We start from the raw sequence: 23,773 nt of genomic DNA on the forward strand, positions 1-23,773 counted from the left end.
CGCTGGGGAGGGTTTGCAAAGAGAGAAGTGGGATGCTTAAGCTTTTCAACATTTCCAAAAGCTTAATAACCAAATGAGGGCTCACAGGTTAAAATGCTTTGAGGACTCTATATAAACAGTACCATGACCCTGAACTGGAGAACTAGTTATGTTCTGATGAAGATAGGAACAAAAGCTTTTAGAAACCATGCCCAGCTGAAGACATACTAGAAACTTCTCAACCTTTCAACTTGCAGATGAAGAAATCGATGCTTAAAAAGGTGAAATAACCTTCCCAACATTGATAATGGCTGATAGAGCTGAGAATTATTCAGATGAAGATAATTCCAGTGAGGGTGTCTGAATCATCCTGGGCAGAAGTCATGGGGAGATAAAGGCACAGAAATGCTTTTCCAGCCTCAAGGAGATAACAGTCTGATTCTAAGCCACTGAAAACAGGCAGGATATTTGTAAACTGTTACTAAGTCTTGCTGGTTACCCCCGGGCCCACTTGCCTCTGGCCACAGAATCTTAGGGTTGAAGGGGAGGCCATCCAGGCCTGTGTGGTTTCGTTTTCTTTGTTTCAGTACAAAGCTGACACTCATCAGCTCTAATAAATGATCACTTTCCATTTTCCACTTCAACTTGGGCTTTTGGCAGAGTGAGTTCATACATCAATGTGAATGGATCGATACAGTTCATAATTTATGAACATGTGGAAGGAGAGAGACTGATCCTACAAAATCCCCAGCTGATGCTTACCTCTCTTCCTTCTTGCTGCCTAGGTTTGGTCATTTTTAAATTTATGATCACCTCCACCTGAGAGGATCAGCAGGAAGTGAGAAAAGTGAAATCACATCCTATATAAGCCTTTCTAATAAAAAGGTTTAGAGTTAAACTGCAAAAGCATTTCTGTGGGTCATTCCTGGATTTCAATGGTCCATTTTATTCCCATCAACTCTGTGAAAAGGTAACTAAGAGCTAATGACACACACTTAAATATACCCACACCCTAAGGGCCCACTCCAGAATGGGATGGTCCTTAGAAAGTATGGAAGAGAAGGATGGAGAGAGAGTCAGAGGAAGAAAGGAACAGAGGAAAGAAGGAAGAAGGGAGAGAGGGAGGGAGGAAAGGAGTCTCTTCAACATTAATGTGAATTGCACATGAGTTCTGTGCAAGAAGGGCAAGAGCTACAGGGCCAAAGCTTAGGAGGGAACATGTGAAGTTTTTAAAGTATATGTATACGTATGAAATAGAAACAGGATTTTCTTTTCTAGTGTATGCTGGTTTTCCCATCCCTAACCACACAGTGCCAGACCCATCAGTAACTGAGCGATTTTTTTTTTCCTTTTTGTACATAGTTTCAACTGCCTTACCTTTTATCTCAATGATTTAGTCAAAAGTAAATTACAAAGGAAGCTAATTTCTTCAAAAAGAAATAAACTACTTCTAGTGATATTATCAAAGAGCTGCTTTAAAGCTTTTTTTAAAAAAAGGTCAAATATAAAACAACTGGTATCATTTTTTCCCTAAACAATATTTTAAAAAAATAACTATTAAGCACTTTGAGCAGCCAAGTTGGGAGAATCACTAGAGGCTAGGAGTTTAAGACCAGCCTGGGCAACATAGCAGAACTCTATTTCCATAAAAGAAATAACTATTAAGCAGCATGCTGTGTTCATTTGTTTGCTTTAATCTCTCAAATAATGTGGGCTAGCAAAGGGGTAAAATAATTAAAGGGAAAACTCAGTGGCAAACTATCCGGGAATTTTTATTTTCCTTTGTAAGGAATGACAATACCAAAGAATCCATCCAAGTGGGCCCTAGGGAGAAAAGAAGGGGGCAGAGAGGAAAAAGAAGCAAGAAGAGACTAAGGGTGGGAGGGGAGAAAAGAGCTTCTCAGGCCACCCCCACAGGGGTTGTCACCTCCCTGCTCTAGTGTTACAGAATCTTCAACAAGCAAGCTGCAGGTGGTTAGAGAGATAGATTTTACCTAAATTGAAATCTTAGAACAATACTAATCATTAATCATTCATAATACTAGGTTCCTGACAGGCAAAACTGACGCATAATCACATAGTCCAAAATTAACTTTCCCTCCCTGGTCCTGATGAAAGTGATGAGGAATCAAATATCAGAGAAGGAAAAGCCCAGAAATGAAGGAAAAGCTAGGTCTGGCCCATGTACTCCAACAAAAAGGGAAGAGTACACATCTATATAGAAAATAAACTGAACTCTATACACTTTCATTTATTTTATTTTATTTATTTATTTATTTTTTTGGTGAGACGGAGATTTACTCTGGTTGCCCAGGCTGGAGTGCAATGGCGCAATCTCGGCTCACTGCACCCTCCGCCTCCCAGGTTCAAGCGATTCTCCTGTCTCAGCCTCCCGAGTAGCTGGGATTACAGGCATGTGTCACCACGCCCGGCTAATTTTGTATTTCTAGTAGAGACGGGGTTTCACCATGTTGCCCAGGCTGATCTCGAACTCCTGACCTCAGGTAATCCGCCCGCCTCGGCCTCCCAAAGTACTGGGATTACAGGCGTGAGCCACTGCGCCCGGCCTACACTTTCATTTATAAAACCTTGGGTAAAAGGGTAAAATCAAATATAGATTAAAATGTTCACATGAAATTGAAACCTTCCCTTGTCTTGTATACATTCTCGCACTCGCATCGCATGTTACACAAGTGAATGTGAAAATTTTAGGACCCTTCTCTTTGAGCACAGTGTTACCCTTCTAACTTAGCTCCACCTTCAATCTCATTACTCAAGATCTAGTTGCAATTTCCTCCTCTGAAACTATTTCACCTTCTCTCTCTCTACTAAACTGCCTGTGGTCAGGCCAAGACCTAGGTTTAGTACTTACTCTAGGATCCACTCTTAAAACAGATGTTTAATAAGTCTCCTCTCTCCCTTGGTACTCAGAAACCAAAGACAATTTCTCTGAATCACAGAATTTCAACAGCTTCCCCTTAAACAAGTAACTTAATAAGTTAGTTCTCCTTCTGGTAGTTTGCCTTGCAGTAACTTGTTTTTCAAAAGGATTAGGGTATATGAGTACAAGCATATACTTCATTCAACAATTAAAGTGAGCTCCAAGATGAATAAGATGTGGTTTCTTCCTTCAAGGGCCTTAAAATCTAGTAAAGAAAATAAAAACCTAAACATGCACAACACTTGCAGAAGAATAAAAATGCATTAATAGAATGAAATGCAGCCCCAAATATATAAAAAAATTCATTTAAGATCAGATCACTAAGATCAGATTACAAATCATTAAGATCAGATGACTAAGGTTTTCCTTTTTTCATTTAATATACTGTCATAGTTGAAAAACCAAACAAAAACAGTTGTTTTCATAATATGAACTAACGAAAGTTAGCTTTTGATTTTTTTTGAGGTTTGCACATGTCCACTTTTTTAAGTTTTCTTTTCAATTGACGCATAATAATTGTACATATTTATGGGGTAGAGTGTGATGTTATGATCCATGTATACATTGTATAATGATCATGTAAGGGCATTTAGCTTATCCATCGCCTCAAATATTTATCATTTCTTTGTAGTGAAAACTTCAAAATCTTCTGTTTATTTTGAAATATACAATATAACATTGTTAACAGCTGCATATATATACATATATAATCATCCCTCAGTATTCCCGGCAGATTGGTTCCAGGACCCTTAGCGCATCCCAAAATCCACATATCCTTAAGTGTCGCAATTGGCTCTGTGGAACTCAAGCACGGGAAAAATCGGCCCTCTGTATACACAGGTTTGGCATCCCACAAATGCTGTATTATCTATCTGCATTTGGCTGAAAAACATCTACATGTAAGTGGACCTGTGCAGTTCAAAGCTGTGTTGTTCAAGGGTCAACTGTATCTATAAAATTCCTTAATTTGGATAAAAATCCCTACACACACACACACACACACACACACACACAGCGTTCTATCCAAGCCAAGGAATTTTTGTTTCTAAAATATCATTTGTTCAAATACAGCATTTTATAATTTCCACTTATCCACCTTCTGAAAACTAGTGACTGATAGGTACTAATAATTTTCTAAATATAAAAGAGGAACTTTTTTTAATTAACAAGAGTGTTCCACAAGGGCTATTGTAAAGAAATCTTCAAAAGTTAAATTCCTCTACGTATCAGCAATACAAAAAATATGAGGGGAAAGATCCTATTTACAAAAGCCAACAATAACCACTATCTATCTGGGAATAACGTCATCAATAAGCAAGACTGCACAAATAAAACTATAACACTTGACTCAACAGAGTGACATCCCATGTCACTGGCTGACTAGAATAAGCTGTTTAGAATTCAGAAGGGGATAGATGTTTTAATTTACAAGAATTAGCCTACTGTGATGTTTGGGGAGGAGAGGTGGGGGAGAAAAGGTTTTCACTTATATACTTGTATATAAAGTTGGTTTATGCAACAATGCAAAGCTTTAAACAAAAATGTTAGAAAAATGTTAATTCTTCTAAAAGTGACTTATAATTTGAATGAAATTAAAATTTTAACTTGATGACATGATTTTAAAATAAATGAGAGTAACTAAATCCTTTTTGAAAATGAAGGGTGATAGGAAGGCTAAAAGCTTGCCATACAATATATTAAAATATATTATAAAGCCATAATAGTTAACCATATTAAGAATGGTAAAACAAATTAATGGTATAGAATTGAAAGCCCAAAGACTTTCATATATATAATAATATTATATGATAAATGAGGTATCATACAATCACTGGAAAGGGCTATTCAATAAATGGTCCTGGAAAAGTGGCTATTTCAAAATAAAAATCAATTTGTATACTAACCTCATACTACACATCAAAATTCTATACAGATTAAAATTTTGAAGTAAAAAATGAAGCCAGTATAAAAAAAGGAGATAAGCTAGGTGATAATTTATTCAGAGAAATCACAAAAGAAAGCATCAATATACCAATCTACATAAAAATTTACTATTTCTGTGCATCAAAATCAATCGTAAACAAAATGAAAAGCAAACAAATTGGGAAGCAAAATTTGCCATGAATGACAAAGGAATAGTACACTAACCAGTAAAAAAAAAAAAAATAAGGACCTCAATATAAAGTGCAAAGATTATTAACAAATGACGGAAGAAAAAATGTTCAAGCACTCGATTAATCTGAGAAATTCAAGCTTAGAACACTAAGCAGCACTCTCCCCACTTCAGTAGTGAGACAGATCAGTGCAAGCTTTCAGGAAATCAATTTGATAATGAATCCAAGTACCATAAAATATACACACACTTTTGTCCAGTAATTCCACATCTGAGAAATCTTTCCTAAAGAAATCATCAGAGCTGTGGATAAAGATTTATGAGCAAAAATAGCCAACGCAGTTACTGACAACGGCAAGAAAAATTGGAAACATAAATGGATTCTTTCCTTTCTAGCAGAGGCTCTTTCTACGAAGCACAGAATTTAGAATATAAGAGGTTTGGCTTTTGATTTACAGAGAATCTCATTTTTTTCTCAAGAAATGAACAATAGGATGCCACAGCCAGTTCTCTACCCTTCTCAAATCGATTATCTAATATTTGGGTCACCCTTAGCAAAACAGTGTCTTTTTGATCCCTCAGACCTACTATCTCCTAGGCAACTGATTGAATAAAGAAAAATATAAAGCTTTGCTGAGAAATATATAATTTTAAAGACTTGAATAAATGGAATAACACATCTTGTCCCTCAGCTGTGGGAAGGAGGTTAGTGGTAGGGGACATAAAAGAGAAAGAGGCAGACAGACAGACATAGCATTTTAACCCCAATTTGTGTTGTATTTTTTAATAGCTTTATTGAGATATAATTTACATACCATAAAATTTACCCATTTCAAGTGTACAATTAAATGGATTTATGTATCTGCAGGATTGTACAGCCATGACAGCAGTGTAATTTTAGAACATTTCTATCACCCCAAAAAGAAACTTCACGCCCACCAAAAATCACTTTCCATTCCCACCTTCAGCTTTAGGCAAACACTAATCTACTTTCTATCTCTAGGGATTTGCTTATTCCGCACGTTCATATCAATGGAATCATACAATATGCGGTCTTTTGTGACTGGCTTCTTTCACTTAGCATAATGTTTTCAAGGTTCATCCATATATGAGGACTTCATTCCTTCTTACGATACTCCATTTTGTGTATAGACCACATTTTGTTCAGCCATTCATCCACTGGTGGACATTTGGGTTGTTGCCACTGTTTGGCTATTATGAATAATGCTGCTATGAACATTCATGTACAGTTATGTGTGGACATATATGTTTTCATTTTTCTAGAGTCTGGAATACTGGGTCATATGGGTGACTGTTCTCCAAAGTGGCTGTACCATTTTACATTTCCACCAGCAGTGGGTGAGTTGTTCATACTATTCCCTTACAATCCTTTTAATTTCTCTTAAGATTGGTAGTGATGTTCGCTCTTTAATTCCTCATATAGTAACTGAAATCTTCTCTCCTTTTTTCTTGATCAGTGTAGATAAGGTTTATCAAGTTTGTTGATCATTTCTAAGGATCAACTATTTGTTTCATTGATTTTCTATAGTTTTTCGATTCTCTATTTCATTTATTTCCACTGTAACCTTTATCATTTCCTTCTTTCTGCTTGCTTTGAGTTTAGCTTGCTTTTCTTTTCTAGCTTCTTAAAGTAGAAAGTAGAAAGGCTATTAATTTGAGATCTGTCTTCTTTTTGTATATAGGCATTTGCAGCTGTCAGTTTCACTTGAAACACTGCTTTAGCTACAGGCAGTACATTTTTGTATGTCAAGTTTTCATTTTCATTAATTTCAAAGTATTTTAAAATTTCCCTTGTGAATTCTTCTTTGGCTCATTGGTTATTTAGGAGCATACTGCTTAATTTCTATGTAATTGTGAATTTCCCCAATTTCCTTCTATTGTTGATTTCTAATTTAATTCCATTGTGATTGGAGAACATACTTCGTATGATTTTAATCCTTCTAAATTTACTGAGACTCCTTTTTTTTTTTTTTTGGGGGGGGGGACGGATTCTTGCTCAGTCGCCCAGGCTGGAGTGCAGTGGCGCGATCTCGGCTCACTGCAAGCTCCGCCTCCCGGGTTCACGCCATTCTCCTGCCTCAGACTTTCAAGTAGCTGGGACTACGGGCGCCCGCCACCATGACCGGCTAATTTTTTTGTGTTTTTAATAAAGACGGGGTTTCACTGTGTTAGCCAGGATGGTCTCAATCTCCTGACCTTGTGATCCACCCGCCTCGGCCTCCCAAAGTGCTGGAATTATAGGCGTGAGCCACCGCACCTGGCCACTGAGACTTCTTTTACAGCCTAGCATATGGTCCATCCTGGAGAAGGTGCCATGTGCATGTGATCACAGGTTGTTTCATGAAAACACGTTTTATTATTTTCCATAAATCTCTAATTCCTTCCCAATGCTCTGGGGTCTTACTAGCAGTTTACTACTTTTAATAGCAATTACTACTGTATTCAGTGAGTGACACCCTACCCCACTTCACTCTATTGCCTCCCTATCCCAAAACCTATTTTCTTTACTCATTTTTAATCTTCACAATTGCCCTGAAGGAATTAACAAGAGCATTTCCTTGTTTTACAAATGGGAAACTTGGAAACACAGGGGGAATCTGCAACTTGTCTAAAGTGCTGCAGAAGCTGTGCAGGTGCAGCAGGAGTGGTCTGGGTCCTCCCAACAGCCATCCTCCCTGCAATAAGGTCCTGCTGCCACTGAACCTATTCAGGTCTCCAGAGAAACACAAATGCGACAAGCAGGCTAGTCCTCCTCAAATGCTCTTTTTCATGCACAGGCACATGCAGAGGAAGCTTCTGGCTGGTCTCTCTTTCCCTTCCTGGTTGAAACAATGAGGGCAGCCCACCTGGCACTGCAGCTGGGCCCGCTGTTGGCCTAATCATGAGTTAGGGAGGTGGGCCATGAAATGTCCTCATTGTTTGGGTACAACAGTCTTAAGGCTTCAGAAGCACAAAAAGCCAAGAATCCAAAGACTAAGCTGAGGCTGCACATGGCATCAGAGAGACCAGGCTGTGATGACAGATCAACAGATATAATTAGAAGAAAATGCCCCTTTTCCAGAGCTTACTGCAAGTGAATATAGCTGCTGTCCCCATATAATGCAACAAATGCAACCAGCACCTAAATATCATCTACCTCTAATTACTTTTTTTTTTTTTTTGAGACGGGTTCTCGCTCTGTCACCCAGGCTGGAGTGCAGTGGTGCGATTTCAGCTCACGGCAACCTTCACTTCCGAGGCTCAGACAATCCTCCCACCTCAGCCTCCCAAGTGGCTGGGACTACATGCACACACTGCCATGCCCGGCTAATTTTTGTATTTTTTATAGAGACTATAAAACATCTCACCATGTTGCCCCGGCTGGTCTTGAACTCCTGGGCTTAAGAGATCCTCCAGCTTTGCCCTCCCAAAGTGTTAGGATTACAGGTGTAAGTCATCACACCTGGCCTGATTACCTTTCATTAATCTAGCAGTTCCCTACCCAGAAAAACTTCCCTTTGGAAAGGAGGCTCCCACGTGGGGCTTAGCCAAGGCCAGAGCCAAGGAGTGTCCTTTTCAATTCCCTGGGCAGAGGCTCCATGTTCGTTCGCCTGGGATGTCAATAAGTGGGTCCCTCTGTAACCTCTGTAACTCTGTGATTCCAGAATTCTAAAAAGGCAGGCTATGTGGTTTTTCCTCACAACCCCACATGTGGATTTATTACTTGAACTCAAATGCCAGCCTGTTTCACTAGTAGGGAGAGAAGAAGGCTCTTCTTTATAAACGTTCAGTGTTTTAATGGCATCGAGAAAAGCTAAGACTTCTGTCTTTCAGTCAAAGCAAGTAGAGAAGGCAATGAGACTATGTTGACTATGTAGAGACTGTCATCATAATAAAAACCACCTCTGGAATTGCAGGTTCCATCGTGATCCAAGTCCCAGGTAGACCTGAACACCCTGGCCTCACCAGTTGCTAGGTTGGGTCCCCTCAGCCTGCTTTTCACGCCAAAGCCCAGACTAGGACTTCCACTCATGTGTCTACGCCTCATTCTTAGATACAAGGACCCAAGAAATGATCAGAGGGAAAATTCCCTTTCAGCTTGTCACTTGAAAAACTACCAAGAGGACTGGCTTTCAAGTTTCAGATTCAAAGAATGTTCTCCTAGCATCATCTAACTCATGTTTTTTGACAGCGCAGGCTTAAGAAGCCTCGCCAGTCATTTCTCTGAGTGCCAGCACCACCATCTCCACTCACTTACTCAAACATTTCCCATGAGAGGTGGAACCTGAAGATTATCTTGGGGATGCTTACAGAGCTCCTTGTCCTGTATCTTAAAGCCCGACATATCCCAAAGTGGAGTCTTAACTAGTATCCAATAACATGCAGTTCCATGATCAAAGATAAGCAGGTCTCCTTACCATAGGCCATCTGAGAGCCTGTACTATGCTAATGTGCTTGTCAGTCTCCAAGATGGTGTTAGTGCTGCAGCTGAAATTTGACGAGAGAGGCAATTTTCTCTCCCCGCTTGTCTGCCTGTCTCTCCCCGCATCCCTCCTTTGTGGAATAGTCAGAAGGGCTATAATTCCATACAACACACACTGAGAAATGCTGGGCTGGTTTCTATCTGAGCATGTCACGCTTGGTGCAAGGTCTCGTCACTAGTAGATGGAAATATACAATAGGACCCACTTTCACGACATGCCTCATACAAACGTGGGCACACTAAGATCCAACTCAGGCCTTGTGAAAATAAGCACCATATACAATGGTGCAATGTGATTGAACCCAAAGCTATCCTCAGAGCCTAGTGTACTGTGTGGAGCTTGCACAGTTCCAGCATTCTATACTGTGTGAATTATAAACTCCTCTGCAACATGAGCAAACTTCAGTGGGCACTGATTATACGGACTCTGACTTTTACAAAGGTACTTAAGGATTCATGTCAGCAATGCAAAAAAAAAAAAAAAGAAGTCAGACTTGGCCAGGCACAGTGGCTCACGCCTGTAATCCCAGCACTTTGGGAGGCCGAGGCTGGGGGATGACTTGAGGTGAGGAGTTCAAGACCAGCCTGACCAACATGGTGAAATCCCATCTCTACTAAAAATACAAAAATTGGCCGGGCATGGTGGCAGGTGCCTGTAGTCCCAGCTACTCAGGAGGCTGAGGCAGGAGAATGGCTTGAACCCGGGAGGCAAAAGTTGCAGTGAGCCGAGATCATGCCACTGTACTCCAGCCTAGGAGATAGAGCGAGACTCTGCCTCCAAGAAAAAAAAAAGACTTATATGTGCCTTATGCAGAGAGTTTGGAACTCTGAATGCATTATTCCCACAGAAGCAAAGTTATAAATGGTGATTAAGTTCCTAGACTGACCCACAATGCAGCTAAAATAAGTCACATCTGCAATATTATCAACAACTAAAAACTGAAAAATAATGAGAATAAAAGACATTTTTATTTATTAAAAATACTTATGCTCAGTGACATACCAAGCGGGGGCAGTCTGTGCCCAGGCAAGAAGGGGGCTGCCTGTAGAGAATTCACAAACAATAATGAAACAACAATGAAGCCAAAAAGTTAGTTGGCTTTTTACTTTCGCCACCTGCTGACAATTGAAAACAACATTGGTAATAAAATATTGCTCCTTTGAGGAAAAATGGGTTCAACAAAAAGTGAAGAAGTAGATAAGGGTACTTGGAGCTATTAAGGAGGAGATTTTGGCATACATACATACAGGGATTTCAGTGTGATTCTTTATTTTGTCCAAATTAATATCTATATCTAGAGTCATGCCTATGGGAGTCCTTTTTTTTTTTTTTAATCCTCATTAACAATAATCCTGGTCCATAGGGGTATCACAGATAGAACAAGGATCAGGACACAGATTGTATGAGTTCAAAGAGCAATTCTTAGGCGAAAAAGCAAAAGGGCTAAAAAAATCCATAAGTAATGTGAGAAGCCGTGGGTCTGGGATGGAACTGCACAAATAGTGAACACTGAGTCAGAGGAATCAAAGGCATCCTCCATCAAGATTCTCCCAAGGAGAAGGAAAAGGTGGGCAGAAAGAGGAGTTTCCTAGGAGAGCCACCAGGTGGAGCCACCACCACAAACCCACTTCATGGCTTGTCCTCTGGGTGGATTTGGGCGGACACCAGCAGGAGTATGGCGGGAGTCTTAAACCCATGACTAACCCATGGGAGACTCATTAGTGTTAATGCTTGAAATCAGAAGACACAGAGATAGAAAGGAGATTAAACATAACAGAAAAAAAAATCTAAAAACAGATTTTATCAATGACCCACACATAATCGCAACATGATGGCTATACCCTTCTATGTAGTTCTTACCATGCATTTCACCACCCCTCACTCTAGGCTCAATAGGTTCAGAAAATAACATGAAAAAGGGTAACACACACTCCAACATCAATTGCTGGTGCTAACAACGCAGTGTCCCAATAAAACTTGCCAGAAATGCAGTCAGGGATCAGTTAGTTTAAAAGACTTCTTTAAAGGCTCTTGACTCCAGAGCTTTTGAGAATGAAGGCCCACTGGAAAATAAGACTATAGATGCATATACAGATACATTCACACAGACGTATATATTACTGAATGACTATGTATTATATCTATCCCCATTCACTGCCAGATCGCCAGATTTTCATTTCCCCTGGGAAAGACCAGCTCAGGTGATAGCCAAGAGCTTCTACACAACAGTAATGTCTTCTGTTAACTCTTATTCTATCTGTCCATAAACACCAGCTCCTTAAGTCAAATAAACAGGCAATCTTGAAACTCAAAGAAAAGTCTGACCCCAAATGGCACATTTTCAGATTCCCAGTTAACTGGCGAGAATTCACATTTATTTCTCCAATAGAAAATTTGAAAGAAACAAAGTCTCATCTCTACAAACAAACCCCCAGATCTCACATTTACCTTAAACAACAAACCACTGGCAAACCAAAGAGGTTGACGTTTTCTTTACTAAGGACATACTTCTTTCCATCCTTTGTTAACAGTTTCATTTCTGCCAAAGAGCTCACGGCCTATCAAGATCCACGCCACCGCCTTGGCGCCATGAGAAGCATTCCAGGCCCTCACACTAAAAGCTAGAAAAAACGTTTCCCCTTCAGGGGAAGTGGGGAAAGGACGGGCAGTCACTTAGATCTGTTTAGGGCTTGGAATGACCAGTGCTGAAACTATGAGAAGAAAGGTAAACATTAAGCAACATTCTTCTGACAGCTACAGGTAGCAGACCAAACTGGAGAGCCCTTCCATGTGGCAAACACGAGGTCCATGTTAATGTGGAAGAACTTCTGCCCTAACTTTTAAAGCAACAGTGTGTCACCAGAGGAAGAGCAGCCGTTGATCCCTCTGTTAAGGAAAACTTTTGAATGGAACCTGTCTGAAGGATTAAACACACCAGAAATGAACCCACAGAGCAATGTTCTACAATCAGTCATACCCACATATCAATTCAGAGAGCAACCCTCCCCCATCTTAACTTGAATCTCATGAGACAGACGATCTCACCTCGTAGCATCAGAGCTAGACCTGTTACAAATAACATCTTTTAAACTGTCAGATCTTTCAGCATTAATCTCTGGAAGGGGCAGTAAAATGCAAATGCATAAAAAACCTTAAATAAAGATGGTAAAAGCAGTTTATCTTTGGGAAGGCAGATGCCAAAGTAGCAGAGCGACTTAAAAAGATAACTATAAAATACATTTTGTATCAGGAGAGCATAATAATATAGCAAAAAATAGTAAATGTGCAAAATACAATAGAGACTTACCAAACACTGAATTCATGATAAACTGGAAATAGAAACAAGGACATATAAAGCCAACCAGAAACCCACGGAGTGGCTTCACATTCAGAATGACAGAAGTAAATACAAGACACATCCCCACCTTGCCATCAAAATGATATAAGAAACGTGCAGCACTTTCTCAACATTTCCCAAGGGATACAACAGACTGAGTTACTTGCAGGCAGGACTGGCTGGTGTTTTTCCAGTCTTTATCTGCCCCATCACCAAGCACAAGGGCAGGTGCATAGTAGGCATGCACTAAACATGTACTATTGAATGTTCATGGGTGTCTACCAAAAAGTAAGGAAGGAACAATGTCCAAAATTCCAGGCAACAGGAGAGGTTCAGAGGGAGGCAGAGATACATCTTCTCTGCATGCACTGTTAACAATGCAAACGAGAACCCTGAGATGGAACCTGGTCCTCACACGGGCCAGCAGGGTATTGATGACAGCCTGGATACTTAACTGATCACATGAATAAAGTTAGCCAGGAAATCCTTCTAAGGATCAAATAATTTTTTCTTTTTTTTGTTTTTTGTTTTTTGTTTTGAGATAGGGTCTCACTCTGACACCCAGGCTGGAGTGCAGTGGCGCTATCACAGCTCACTGCAGCCCCAACCTTCTGGGCTTAAGTGATTCTCCCACCTCAGCCTCTTGAGTAGCTAAGACTACAGGTGCATGCCACCACACCCAGCTAATTGTTTTATTTTTTTAGAGATGGGGTCTTGCTATGTTGCCCAGGCTGGTCTTGAGTTCCTGGGCTTAAGCAATCCTCTCACCTCAGCCTCCCAGAGTGCTGGGATTACAGGAATGAGTCAGTGTGCCCAGCTTGATTTTTTTATTTCATTTTTAATTCAAGTAGATAAGAGTCCATATTCAAATGGACAAAAATCCACTGTTCATTTTCAAGAACCTATTTAGGATATTTGCTAACTGTTCAAACTTCCGTTTTATTCAATTTTTCTTCTAAACTCAACATTTGAATGCGTTTTTTTGTTTGTTTGTTTGTTTGTTTGTTTTTTGAGATGGAGTTTCACTCTTGTTGCCCAGGCTGGAGTGGCACAATCTCGGCATTTGAATGCTTTTTTTAAAAAGTCTCTATATATCAATGCTCCAATTTAGGAGGGCCCATCATTCTCTTTTATGGGTTTAATGATAGAAGAAACAAAAGAATAAATCATTCTTTGAAGAAAACATACAACTCTTTTCTGTCTGGTTCATCAAGAGAATGACATTTGGCTCCAAGTAAAGTTTTCACATTTTCTGGCTTAACTCATCAATATACTGGAGTCTGGGATAACTTCAGAACATACAACATCCATGCTGCAAGTTTAAATGAAAAACAACTTCTTATTCCTCAGGAAAGGCTTGTTTTAAACAGGAAGCTCTTTCACTGTGACTCAGGTAAGGACCACAGAAATGGCCAGAAGTGAGTGCAGACACAAGTGCCCCTAAGGTTCTAACGCCAGAATGTATAGCCAGTGGCTGCCAAGTCAGCTGGGAGGATGTACTTTCTCTCTCTCAATTCCAGTCACATCATCTTCTCAAATGAAAAGCCAGCCAGTCACAGTGGCTTATACCTGTAATCCCAGTGCTCTGGGAGGCTGGGGTAGGAGGCTTGCTTGAGCTCAGGCGTTCAAGACTAGCTAGGCAACATGGCAAAACCCCAGCTCTACGAAAAATCAGTAAATTAGCCAGGTGTGGTAGCTCGTACCTTGTAGTCCCAGCTACTCAGGAGGCTGAGGTGGGAGGATCACCTGAGCCTGGGGAGGTCGAGGCTGCAGTGAGCCATGATCGCGCCACTGCACTCCAGCCTGGATGTCAGAGTGAGAGCCTGGGTGTCAGAGTGAGACCCTGTTTCAAAAAAATAAAAAAGAAAGAAAGAAAGAAAGAAAGAAAAGCCCATGGAGTCATTCCAGTACCCCCTAAATCAACTCTGCAGACGTTTACAAACGTTAAAGCTGAAAAGTGAAACTAATCAGTCCCCAAACTAAGGTTTCCATAGCCCTGGCTTTTTCTCAAGGCTATGAATAGCTTCCTTCAAACCCAAGATGTCTTCTGACCTTATGCAGGTGTCTGGGGAGGGTGAGCTCATCCCACAACGTGAGGGACTACTACCTGTTTGCAGTTGCTGCAAAGTGAGGCATGTCACAAGACGCAAAAACAGCTGGACACAATTGGGAAAACTTCTTCAGCTAGGACTATCTCAAGTTCAGGACCCAATGAAGTGGTTCAGTTTCAGACTCATGATAGAAATAGATGTCAATCTTTCATTATTAAACCAACTTCAAGCATGTATCAAATGATAAGGTCCATATACAGAAAACAGTCATCTCATCTTTGATCAAGTTGAAGGAAGAGAACTTGTGTTCATTCTATTAAATTCTTACAAGGGTCCAAGACTGAATCACAAGGTGGACTCAACTCATATCCTCTAAGATCCCATGTTAGCCAATCAAAGCAGGCTGTTAATAAATCCTGAAAGCAACTTCCTTCCCTAATAGCCACAACAACAGTAATAGACCAAAACATCCGAAAGGTTGCTGGAGACAAAGCTCGATGATGGAAACAAAGGGGGAGGAGGCCCCTTCAGTCACTTATGGTAACTCATAAAACTTTAAAAATTAGTTGGACCGAAGTGTTTACAAGTAACTAGAATCATCCCACAGATTTAGCCTCTGATCCTTGTTTTAAGGGGGGAAAAAGTGTTTTTTTCATTGATTTTGGGTGGGAAAAAAATGTAGCTTTTGAGCTCAGTACAATGAACTATTTATCTGGCCTGACAAGGGCAATCAATCTACCCCCGCTGTTTATTATAAGGGGTAGCAGAATACTGGTAGTCTTGACTGGTGGGGGAGGGCCAGAGGCAGCCCTGGGCCTGGTACACAATGCTTCCCTTCAGCTGGAAATTTATGTTAGGCCCAGGTGACCCAGGAGGTCAGGGTGAAGCCTCGGACAGAATGAAGATGATTTGTTATAGACTTCATATTTACAGAATGCCTCCATGTACTCAGGTCCCACAACCACCGGCAGATTCCACATATAAAATGCCTCAGAATGAAAGGTTGGCCATAACCAGGCTGCAGGTCCAAGGCAGAAAGCTTTCAAAATGGAATGTAAGGCAGTAAGCCATCCCTCTGCATTCCAATTTTTGGTGAATGAAAAATTCCATAGGGGAACTCAGAGGCCAGATTTTCAGTGGTGAAGAGATAATCATCTGAAAAATTCTATTCCTTCGTTGATTTAAAGTTCTCAGGTAATTTTACTAAACTCATCCAAATAATTACCTCAATTTCTTACCTTAATTAATTCCTTATCTTGTTAAATTAATTAATTACTTTAAATCTCTTATTGACTTGACAAAAACCATGGCTGGCCAAAGAGGCCTTGCCGCTGGTCAACATGCGTGCAATTGCCGTGCCCGCGGACCCAAGAGGCAGGTGGAGGAATGGGAGGGCTCCTTCTCATTGGTTTGAAAGTGCAGAAAGAACACACACTGAACTCTACCTCACCAAATCCAATGAATGCAGGTCTCAGGAGTTTGAGAGCTTACTTGCAAGAATGCAGGAGGCACTTTTGGGCAAGACTGTAGTTTTACAGCAAGGGCACTTAATTCTTAAAATGGGAAATCCCCTGCTTTGGTAGGATGAATTTAACAAAACGAGAAAAGAAAGAAAATCCTATAGCTGCTAACCAACATGGGCCTCCAGCCAATATTTGATCTGAATAATTCAAAAAGGGAAATGTAACCCAGGGCAGCTGGAGGCAGTAGAGGAAGAGACAGAAAGGAAGAGAGGCACAAAGCTATGATCAATGGGCAGTTTACTGGACAAATTCTTATCCTGTCTAAATTTTATGAAAGATTAGCTGTTCTTCCTCCCCATGGTTATATAAACTTGCCTTCTTTTTTTCTGGTTAATGGAACCCTTTGCTAATCTAGTTCCTGTGCCTGCTTTCAAACAGCTCTCTATTTCTCTTTAAGGAAGTAATAAGCCCACTAAAAGCTGGCAGCCAAGCGCTAACCTACAGGCATGCTCAGCATGTGCCCTGGCTGGTCCAAGGTCAGCAAAAACGGAGGGACCCTAGTGTGCTCACAGTATAAAATTGAGTGGGGTCGTCTCTGCAGTCTTCTATTCTCTCTCACATTATTTCAAACAATTATCACCAAGAGGGGATGGGAGAAAAAACAAAACTCCAACAAGCTGATACCTGAAAATCTGCCTTGAGGTCTCAAAAGAGAGAAAACAAGATTGTTAAAGGTCTTCTGGTCAGACAGATGTGTTAGCTATATCTTTGCACATTCTGCCTCACAAACTCAGAGAGGCAGGGTCTGCGCTAGGGAGCCTAGCAGTTGGAGAGAGAAATAACTTGATAAGGTTTGCCTTAAATTAAAGGGAGAGTGCGGTCAGACACACTGCTCAGGCCTGCACCACAGCATTCTCTAAATTCACCTTTCATCCATAAAAATAGATATGAAAGTGAAATCTAAAGCCCCAGAAAAATCATCATTTACAAATGTAGTCTACTTTCCCACTGTCAAAAAATATTTTTATTAGTTCCCTTTATTACAGTTACTATACATATAGTCACTTGCCAAGTATGTATGTGTGTATCCAAAATATATACCAAAAACCAAAAGGACAAACTCTATTCAATTTTTCAGCAATATAAAGTTTGACACAGTTCACCAGAAGTTTCCAGCTTTTGTTTGTGTGCAGGGAGGGAACCTCTTTTTCCTTTTCCATACCTCTCTTATTGGTTCTTAAAATCGTTTCAGAAGACAGCAAAGAGTTTCCACTGGGCACTTCGTGCAGGGGCTTTTCTGGAGCTTTGTTGGTGAGAGGGTCTTTCTTCATCTCTTTCTTTATTTCCTGTGAGGACAGATAAAAGGAAAACAAGATTATAGTTTGAAACTTTAGAATGCCTCTTGGACTATCTTAAGCTTCATCTTTCTGGAAATGAACTATAGCAATGCCAACTTAGCATAACATCATGTTTTAAAAACACCATTTTCTATATCTTTGTAGTTTTCTTACATTTATTAGAAAAGCACCTGGTCCTATAAAGTGGAATAAGCCCCAGTATGGTGAGGCGACCTTATGTAACTATGGCCATTCCATGTGACTATAAAGAGAATCAATGAAACATAAAAGCCACCATACAGCTCTAAGTGACAGCCTGTTCTTGTTAAACAATGACAAGCTTTGGCCAAGCAGACTCACCCCCTTAAAAAGCCTTCTGATTTATCTTCTTCTCAACAGAGATTTAAAGAAGCATATTCCCAAATTACCATTGTGCTCACAAGGATACTAAACCCAAAAGAAGATGATTCTAATGCATTTACAGTCATCAAGTTCCTCTGGCTTTTCAACTCTTGACAAAGAAAAAAAATAAGGATGGCTTATCACTCTAGATCAGGGGTCAGCAAATGAAGGCTCACCACTCACTTTTGTAAAGAAAGTCTCATTAGAACACAACTATACTCATGCATTTAAGTATTTTGTACAGCTGCTTTCATGCTACACCAGCGGAACTGAGTAGCTGCAACAGAGATCAAAGTCTAAAATATCTGGCCCTTTACAGAAAAAGTTCGCTGACCCCTGCTCTAGGTAGACTCTTAATCAAAGCTCCATTAAGATCTAGATTTCTGAAATCTGATGGCTAATATAATTATTTCAAATTGCTTTAATAATTTACATAATTGTTTTAAAAAGCATTATTAGACCAAGATAATAGTGACTCACAAAGTATAAGTCTGTATACAGGAATTCCCCCCAAAGGAGTAAGGATTTTCTAGGCTTGTCTGAATCCATAATCACAGTAACTTGGGGAAAAGTGAAAGCTTAGGGGCTGACCCAAAGCATGGCTGAATGGCAGGAAGAGCTCAAAGATGAGGAATGCGCTCCTTAAAAAGAGCCCATGAGGTAAGAAATGGGGATGGGCTCCCCCCTGGAAGGAACAGAGATGCTAAATTAGGTAGAGGGCCATGATTAGGCCCGAGCAGAGGGCAGAGGCAGAAAGAAAGCAACAAAAGTTTGTCAAAACAATGCCACTCCCCGCAGCTTCCTGCACACTCAAGAGTGTGTTAGTTACCATATCCAATTCCCCAGTTGCTGGCTCTGTTCACAGCAGCCTCACCCTCTCTTCCTCCCTCACCAGGGCCCCACCGGAAACCAACAACTGGGGCTGGCGCTTTGCTAGGTTGAGTGTTTCAACTGGCGTCCCAGAGGCCTAACTAGGCGAAGCTCAGCCCTAGCCCAACACCGGTACCTCTGCACACCACACAAAGCTGTGTGTGCTTGAATATATGTACACGGACACCTACCTCAGCAGCCCCAGCACCTGCTACAGCAGCAGTTGCTGGGGGTTCCTGTAGCCTCACAGGCAGATGGCATCAGGGGACAATCTGCAAACATTGCCCGCCTGAGCCACATGACAGGATGCTAACTTGGTGATGGCTGCCAGCCTGCTATGGCTCTGAAAGTAAAGACAACAAGCCACCAAGTGGGCTCATTTCCTCACCGGTTGCTTCTTTGGGGGAAGAACAGTTGCTCAAAACTCATTTTCCATCGCAGTGTGGGTATGACTGTGCACGCGCAAATTCCCCACCTAGACACAACGTGATGCAGTAACACAACAGAGCACAACACCCAACTTTGCCAAGGAGTAACTCAGAGAAAGTCAGTGGGTTGAGGACGACATAGCAAGTGTCTACTTAGCACTAACTGCTAATGGCATGCAGCCGGGGAAGGGTGGGAGAAGCAGCGCCAGCATTGTGAGGCTGGGGTGGTCCCTGGAGAAAGCCTCAGAAGCCATGGTTCTCAAGAAGGCTCACCCCTACTCCCCAATGCTTCAGGGCAGCACGTGGGGAGCAGCTGGCTAGGAAGGACTGGGTGTGATCAAGAGCAGGTGCTGAAGGGCTGAGAAACTGGCACCAGGAGAGAGGCTGGCCCATAAATTCCAGACTCCATTGTTCCCCCAGTAATTGTACACATTTGCCAAATAGAGAAGCTGAATGATGAGTGAATTGCTTAAGTTGCTTCTTTAGGTGGAAGCAGGGAGGAGACAAAACCTAAAATATGTCTTGCATTTTTTTCAGAGAAACCAATCGGACACATGGCCGTGGCAGTTAATTCTATAGGCTCCCCACCTGGATAACACCCAAGCTCAGTGCAGCCCCACCCAAAGTCAATACCTTTTCTCCAACCTGCCCCTTCTCCCAGGAAAGGGCAGCCTGTCTTCTTTGGTACCCCATCATCCACCCAATTACCCAGAGTAGAAAATTCAGTATTATCCCCCTATCTAAGCAGTCGCCCAGTCTGGCTGCATCTACTTTCTCAATCTGTTTCTTTTTTGTCCTCCTGTAGTATCTTAAAAACATAAAGGGAAAAAATATAAATGCCAAGCAAAGGACTTGAATAGACATTTCTCCAAAGAAAACATACAAGTGGCTAATGAGCATGTGACAAGATGTTCAACATCATTAGTCATTAGGGAAATGCAAATGAAAACCACAATGAAATACCCTTTCGTACCTACTAGGATGGCTAGAATTTTAAAAGAAAACAAGTGTTGATGAGGATGTGGAGAAACTGGAATCTTTGTATATTGCTAATGGGAATGTAAAATAGGGCAGCTCCTGTGGAAAACAGTATGGCAGCTCCTTAGAAAGTTAAATATAGAATTACCATATGATCCAGCAATTCCACTTCTAGGTATATACTCAAAAGCATTGAAAGCAGGGACCCCAGCAGAATTGAAAGCTTTGCCCCTAAGGCAAACTTGTATGCCAGTGTTTACTGCAACTTTATACATAATAGCCAAAAGAAGGAAATAACCCAAGTGTCCATTAAGAGATGAATGGATAAACAAGATATGGTATATCCACAAAATGGAATATTATACAGCCTCGAAAAGGAATAAAGTTCTGATACATGCTACAACATGGATGAACCTGGAAAACATTATGCTAAGTGAAATAAAACACACAAAGGGATAAACATTGTATGAGTCCACTTATGTGAAATATCTAGAATAGGCAAATTCATAGAGATAGAAAGTAGATTAGAGGTTACCTGAAAGGTTGGGAGAGGCAGAATGGGAAGTTACTGTTTGATAGTTAAAGGGTTCTCTTAGGAGTAGTGAAAATGTTTTGGACATAGATAGTACGGATAGTTGCACAACATTCTAATGTAATTAATGCTACTGACTGTACACTTAAAATAACTAAAATGGTAAATTTTATGTTACATATATTACCACAATAAAATGAATAGAAGACTCCCACATGAATAGCAGCTAACATCTGAGCACTTACCATGTGCCAAACCCTGCTCTAAGAGCTTCGCCTGGACTACAACTTTTAATCTACACTATAGCCCTACTCAGACACCCACACAAGACCCAGGGGGCTAAGCAAACTTGCTCAAGGTCAAACAAGTAGGAGCCAGGATTGGAACTCAACCTGTCTAGCTTCAGAGCTCATCTCTCTCATTTTTTTTTTTCTTTTGAGACAGTCTCACTCTGTTGCCCAGGCTGGAGTACAATGGCGTGATCTCAGTTCACTGCAACCTCCACTTCCGGGTTCAGGCAATGGTCATGTCTCAGCCTCCCGAATAGCTGGGATTACAGGCACGTGCCACCTCACCCGGCTAATTTTTGTATTTTTTAGTAGAGACAGAGTTTCGCCATGTTGGCCAGACTGGTCTCAAGCTCCTGACCTCAAGTAATCTGCCCACCTTGGCCTCCCAAAATGCTGGGATTACAGGCAAGAGCTCATCTCTTAACCACTCTTTCCTGGAGTACTGCCTGGATTATAATCATGTCTTCCTGCCTCCAATCTCTCCCCTCCCAGTTTAGCCTCTGCAAAATGGACACTCAAATGTCTGTTGTTCTTGTCAGTCCCTACAGAAATCTCCAGTTACTTCCAAAAGACCACAGGACAAGCTTTCATTCAAACACTTTTCAAATTGAACAGCAAACCACAAGTCTCTGTGTACTTGCTTCTGACTAAAAATATGTGACATGCATGCTGACCCCACAGAACCAATTACCACGCAAATATAAGTTGGGGGATGGTGCACTGCTTGGACAACACCTTATGTTCACAGAATCCTGACGTCATGGATTCCTATCCACAGGCTCTAAAAATAGGTGATGATGCTAGCAATGATACAACTGTACACTGGCAAAGGCTTATAAATTAAAGTGCTTTAGCAGCTATTTTTTCACTTGTTCCTAACAACAACACTGTCAGGAAAAAAAAAAAACTGATTTTGCCAAACATATATTTTTATACATAAGAATAGTGAGACCCAGTCAGAGAAGATGCAAGATCAGATGAAGGCCACAAAGCTAGCAAGGGGCAGAGCTGGCCATGAAACCAAACTCTGAGCCTTCTAGGCAGAGCTCTCCTAGTACATCTCACCTCCTAAGAAGAACCAGTGGCATGACTATAGGAGGGAGACTCAAAACCACTCAGCCTGTGGCTCCAGTGGAAACCTTAGCTTCCCTCCACAATTAAGTGATGTAACAGATCACCTTACCTATAAAGCCCAAGACTATTGAGGCCCAAATCTTTGAAGTCCCTTATTATCCATCCACATAGAAGAGCTCCTTCCTGCAGAGGAGGGTTGGCTTGGAACTAGAGCAACTCCTGCCTCTGTATAGCTGCCAACAGCCAAGTACCTGGAGCTCTCCGAGGTTCTGATCCAGGTCATGGGACTCTGGATTTCCTGGGACTGGGGGTTCCTAGACCCCGGTCTTTAATTGCAACTTTCTGACCATCAGGCCCGTGTTTTTTTGCCATTTGTTAAGAACCTGGGTCCTATAATCTCAGTAGTAGAGGCCACACCCTGGACCAGAATTACAGGCCATGAGGGCTCATGGAAATGCATACATAACTGCCCACATATATAAATCAGCAATGATTTTGCTTGCTTAAAGACAATATAGAACAGACAGGGTATCAGCAAACCTCTTCAGAAAGCAAAGGAAACCCAGCTTCTCTTTATCTCAGATCTGATCTCTTTACAATGGAAACTCAGCATGTACAATAAAACCGAGGCCATCAATAAGGTATCAACGCTGCAAAGGACACTTCAGCTGTGTCACAAGGACCACTTGAGAAAAGGAAGAGAACTCACACCATTCCCTTCCCAAAAGCACTGTACCAAACAGAGCCTGGGATGGCTCACCCACATTCAGAGACCAAAAAGCCAGAATAATGCCACTCTGGCAAAAATTCACGACACATTCAGCGGCCTGCAAACAGCAGCCTCACCGGGCAAACAGATGATGTGCATGCAAGTGCGAGCTATGCTAGGATGGTCTGCTTTCTGATAAGCTGCGTTGCCTGGATCTGGCTGGCTGCTGAGCCAAGTTGGCTACCTCTTTTCTCTTCTCCCTCACCATCCGTTTCATACTTTACAGGTACTGGTGAGTTGGCTGGGTTCAGTGTTAACTCCTTTAAATTAACTGGTCAGTCTGTAACCAAAATACTACACAGTAAAATACCAAAATATGATCAGTTTGGGGGCCCCTCCCTCCTTTCATCTTTTACTTCTTTCACCATTCATAACACAGTTTAAGGCACAGGCTTCACAATGAATGGAGAATAATGCTGGGCATCAGAAAACCAGAACTAGTACTGACGTCATCATTTATCTGAGGTGTGACCTTGGGGGCAACACTTAAAGTCTCTATGCAGCCCTTTTGTCATCTGTAAAAGAGGTCTAACAACAAACACACCATCCGAGAGGTGTCTTCAGGATCAAAGAGTGAATTAGAGAGTAGTATACAAATTGATTATCTACTCTCATTATTAAATAGCAAATACTATTTTAAAAAGAACTATACATAACACAGATGAAATTCACAGTCATAATGTTGAATGACAGAAGCCAGACATAAAAGATTATGTACTGTATGA

The 23,773-nt window shown here is 41.1% G+C and overlaps 1 protein-coding gene across 19 annotated transcripts in view; it reads right to left on the minus strand.

The window, feature by feature from the left end:
- SH3KBP1 (SH3 domain containing kinase binding protein 1) overlaps positions 1–23,773 on the minus strand; it is a 356,082-nt gene that overhangs the window by 197,543 nt on the left and 134,766 nt on the right. For 16 of the 19 annotated variants that reach the window (XM_063804933.1, XM_063804930.1, XM_054676597.2 and 13 more), the window contains one exon: positions 17,591–17,714. In XM_063804933.1, the coding sequence (XP_063661003.1) occupies positions 17,591–17,714 (124 nt within the window). Of the gene's footprint in view, positions 1–17,590; positions 17,715–18,587; positions 18,793–18,936; positions 19,022–19,168; positions 19,403–23,773 lie in introns of those variants that run through there. The other 3 variants (XM_063804929.1, XM_063804931.1, XM_063804928.1) reach the window with 3 other exon arrangements.

The sequence above is a fragment of the Pan troglodytes genome, chromosome X (genome assembly GCF_028858775.2).
Source record: "Pan troglodytes isolate AG18354 chromosome X, NHGRI_mPanTro3-v2.0_pri, whole genome shotgun sequence".
Classification (NCBI taxonomy): domain Eukaryota; kingdom Metazoa; phylum Chordata; class Mammalia; order Primates; family Hominidae; genus Pan; species Pan troglodytes.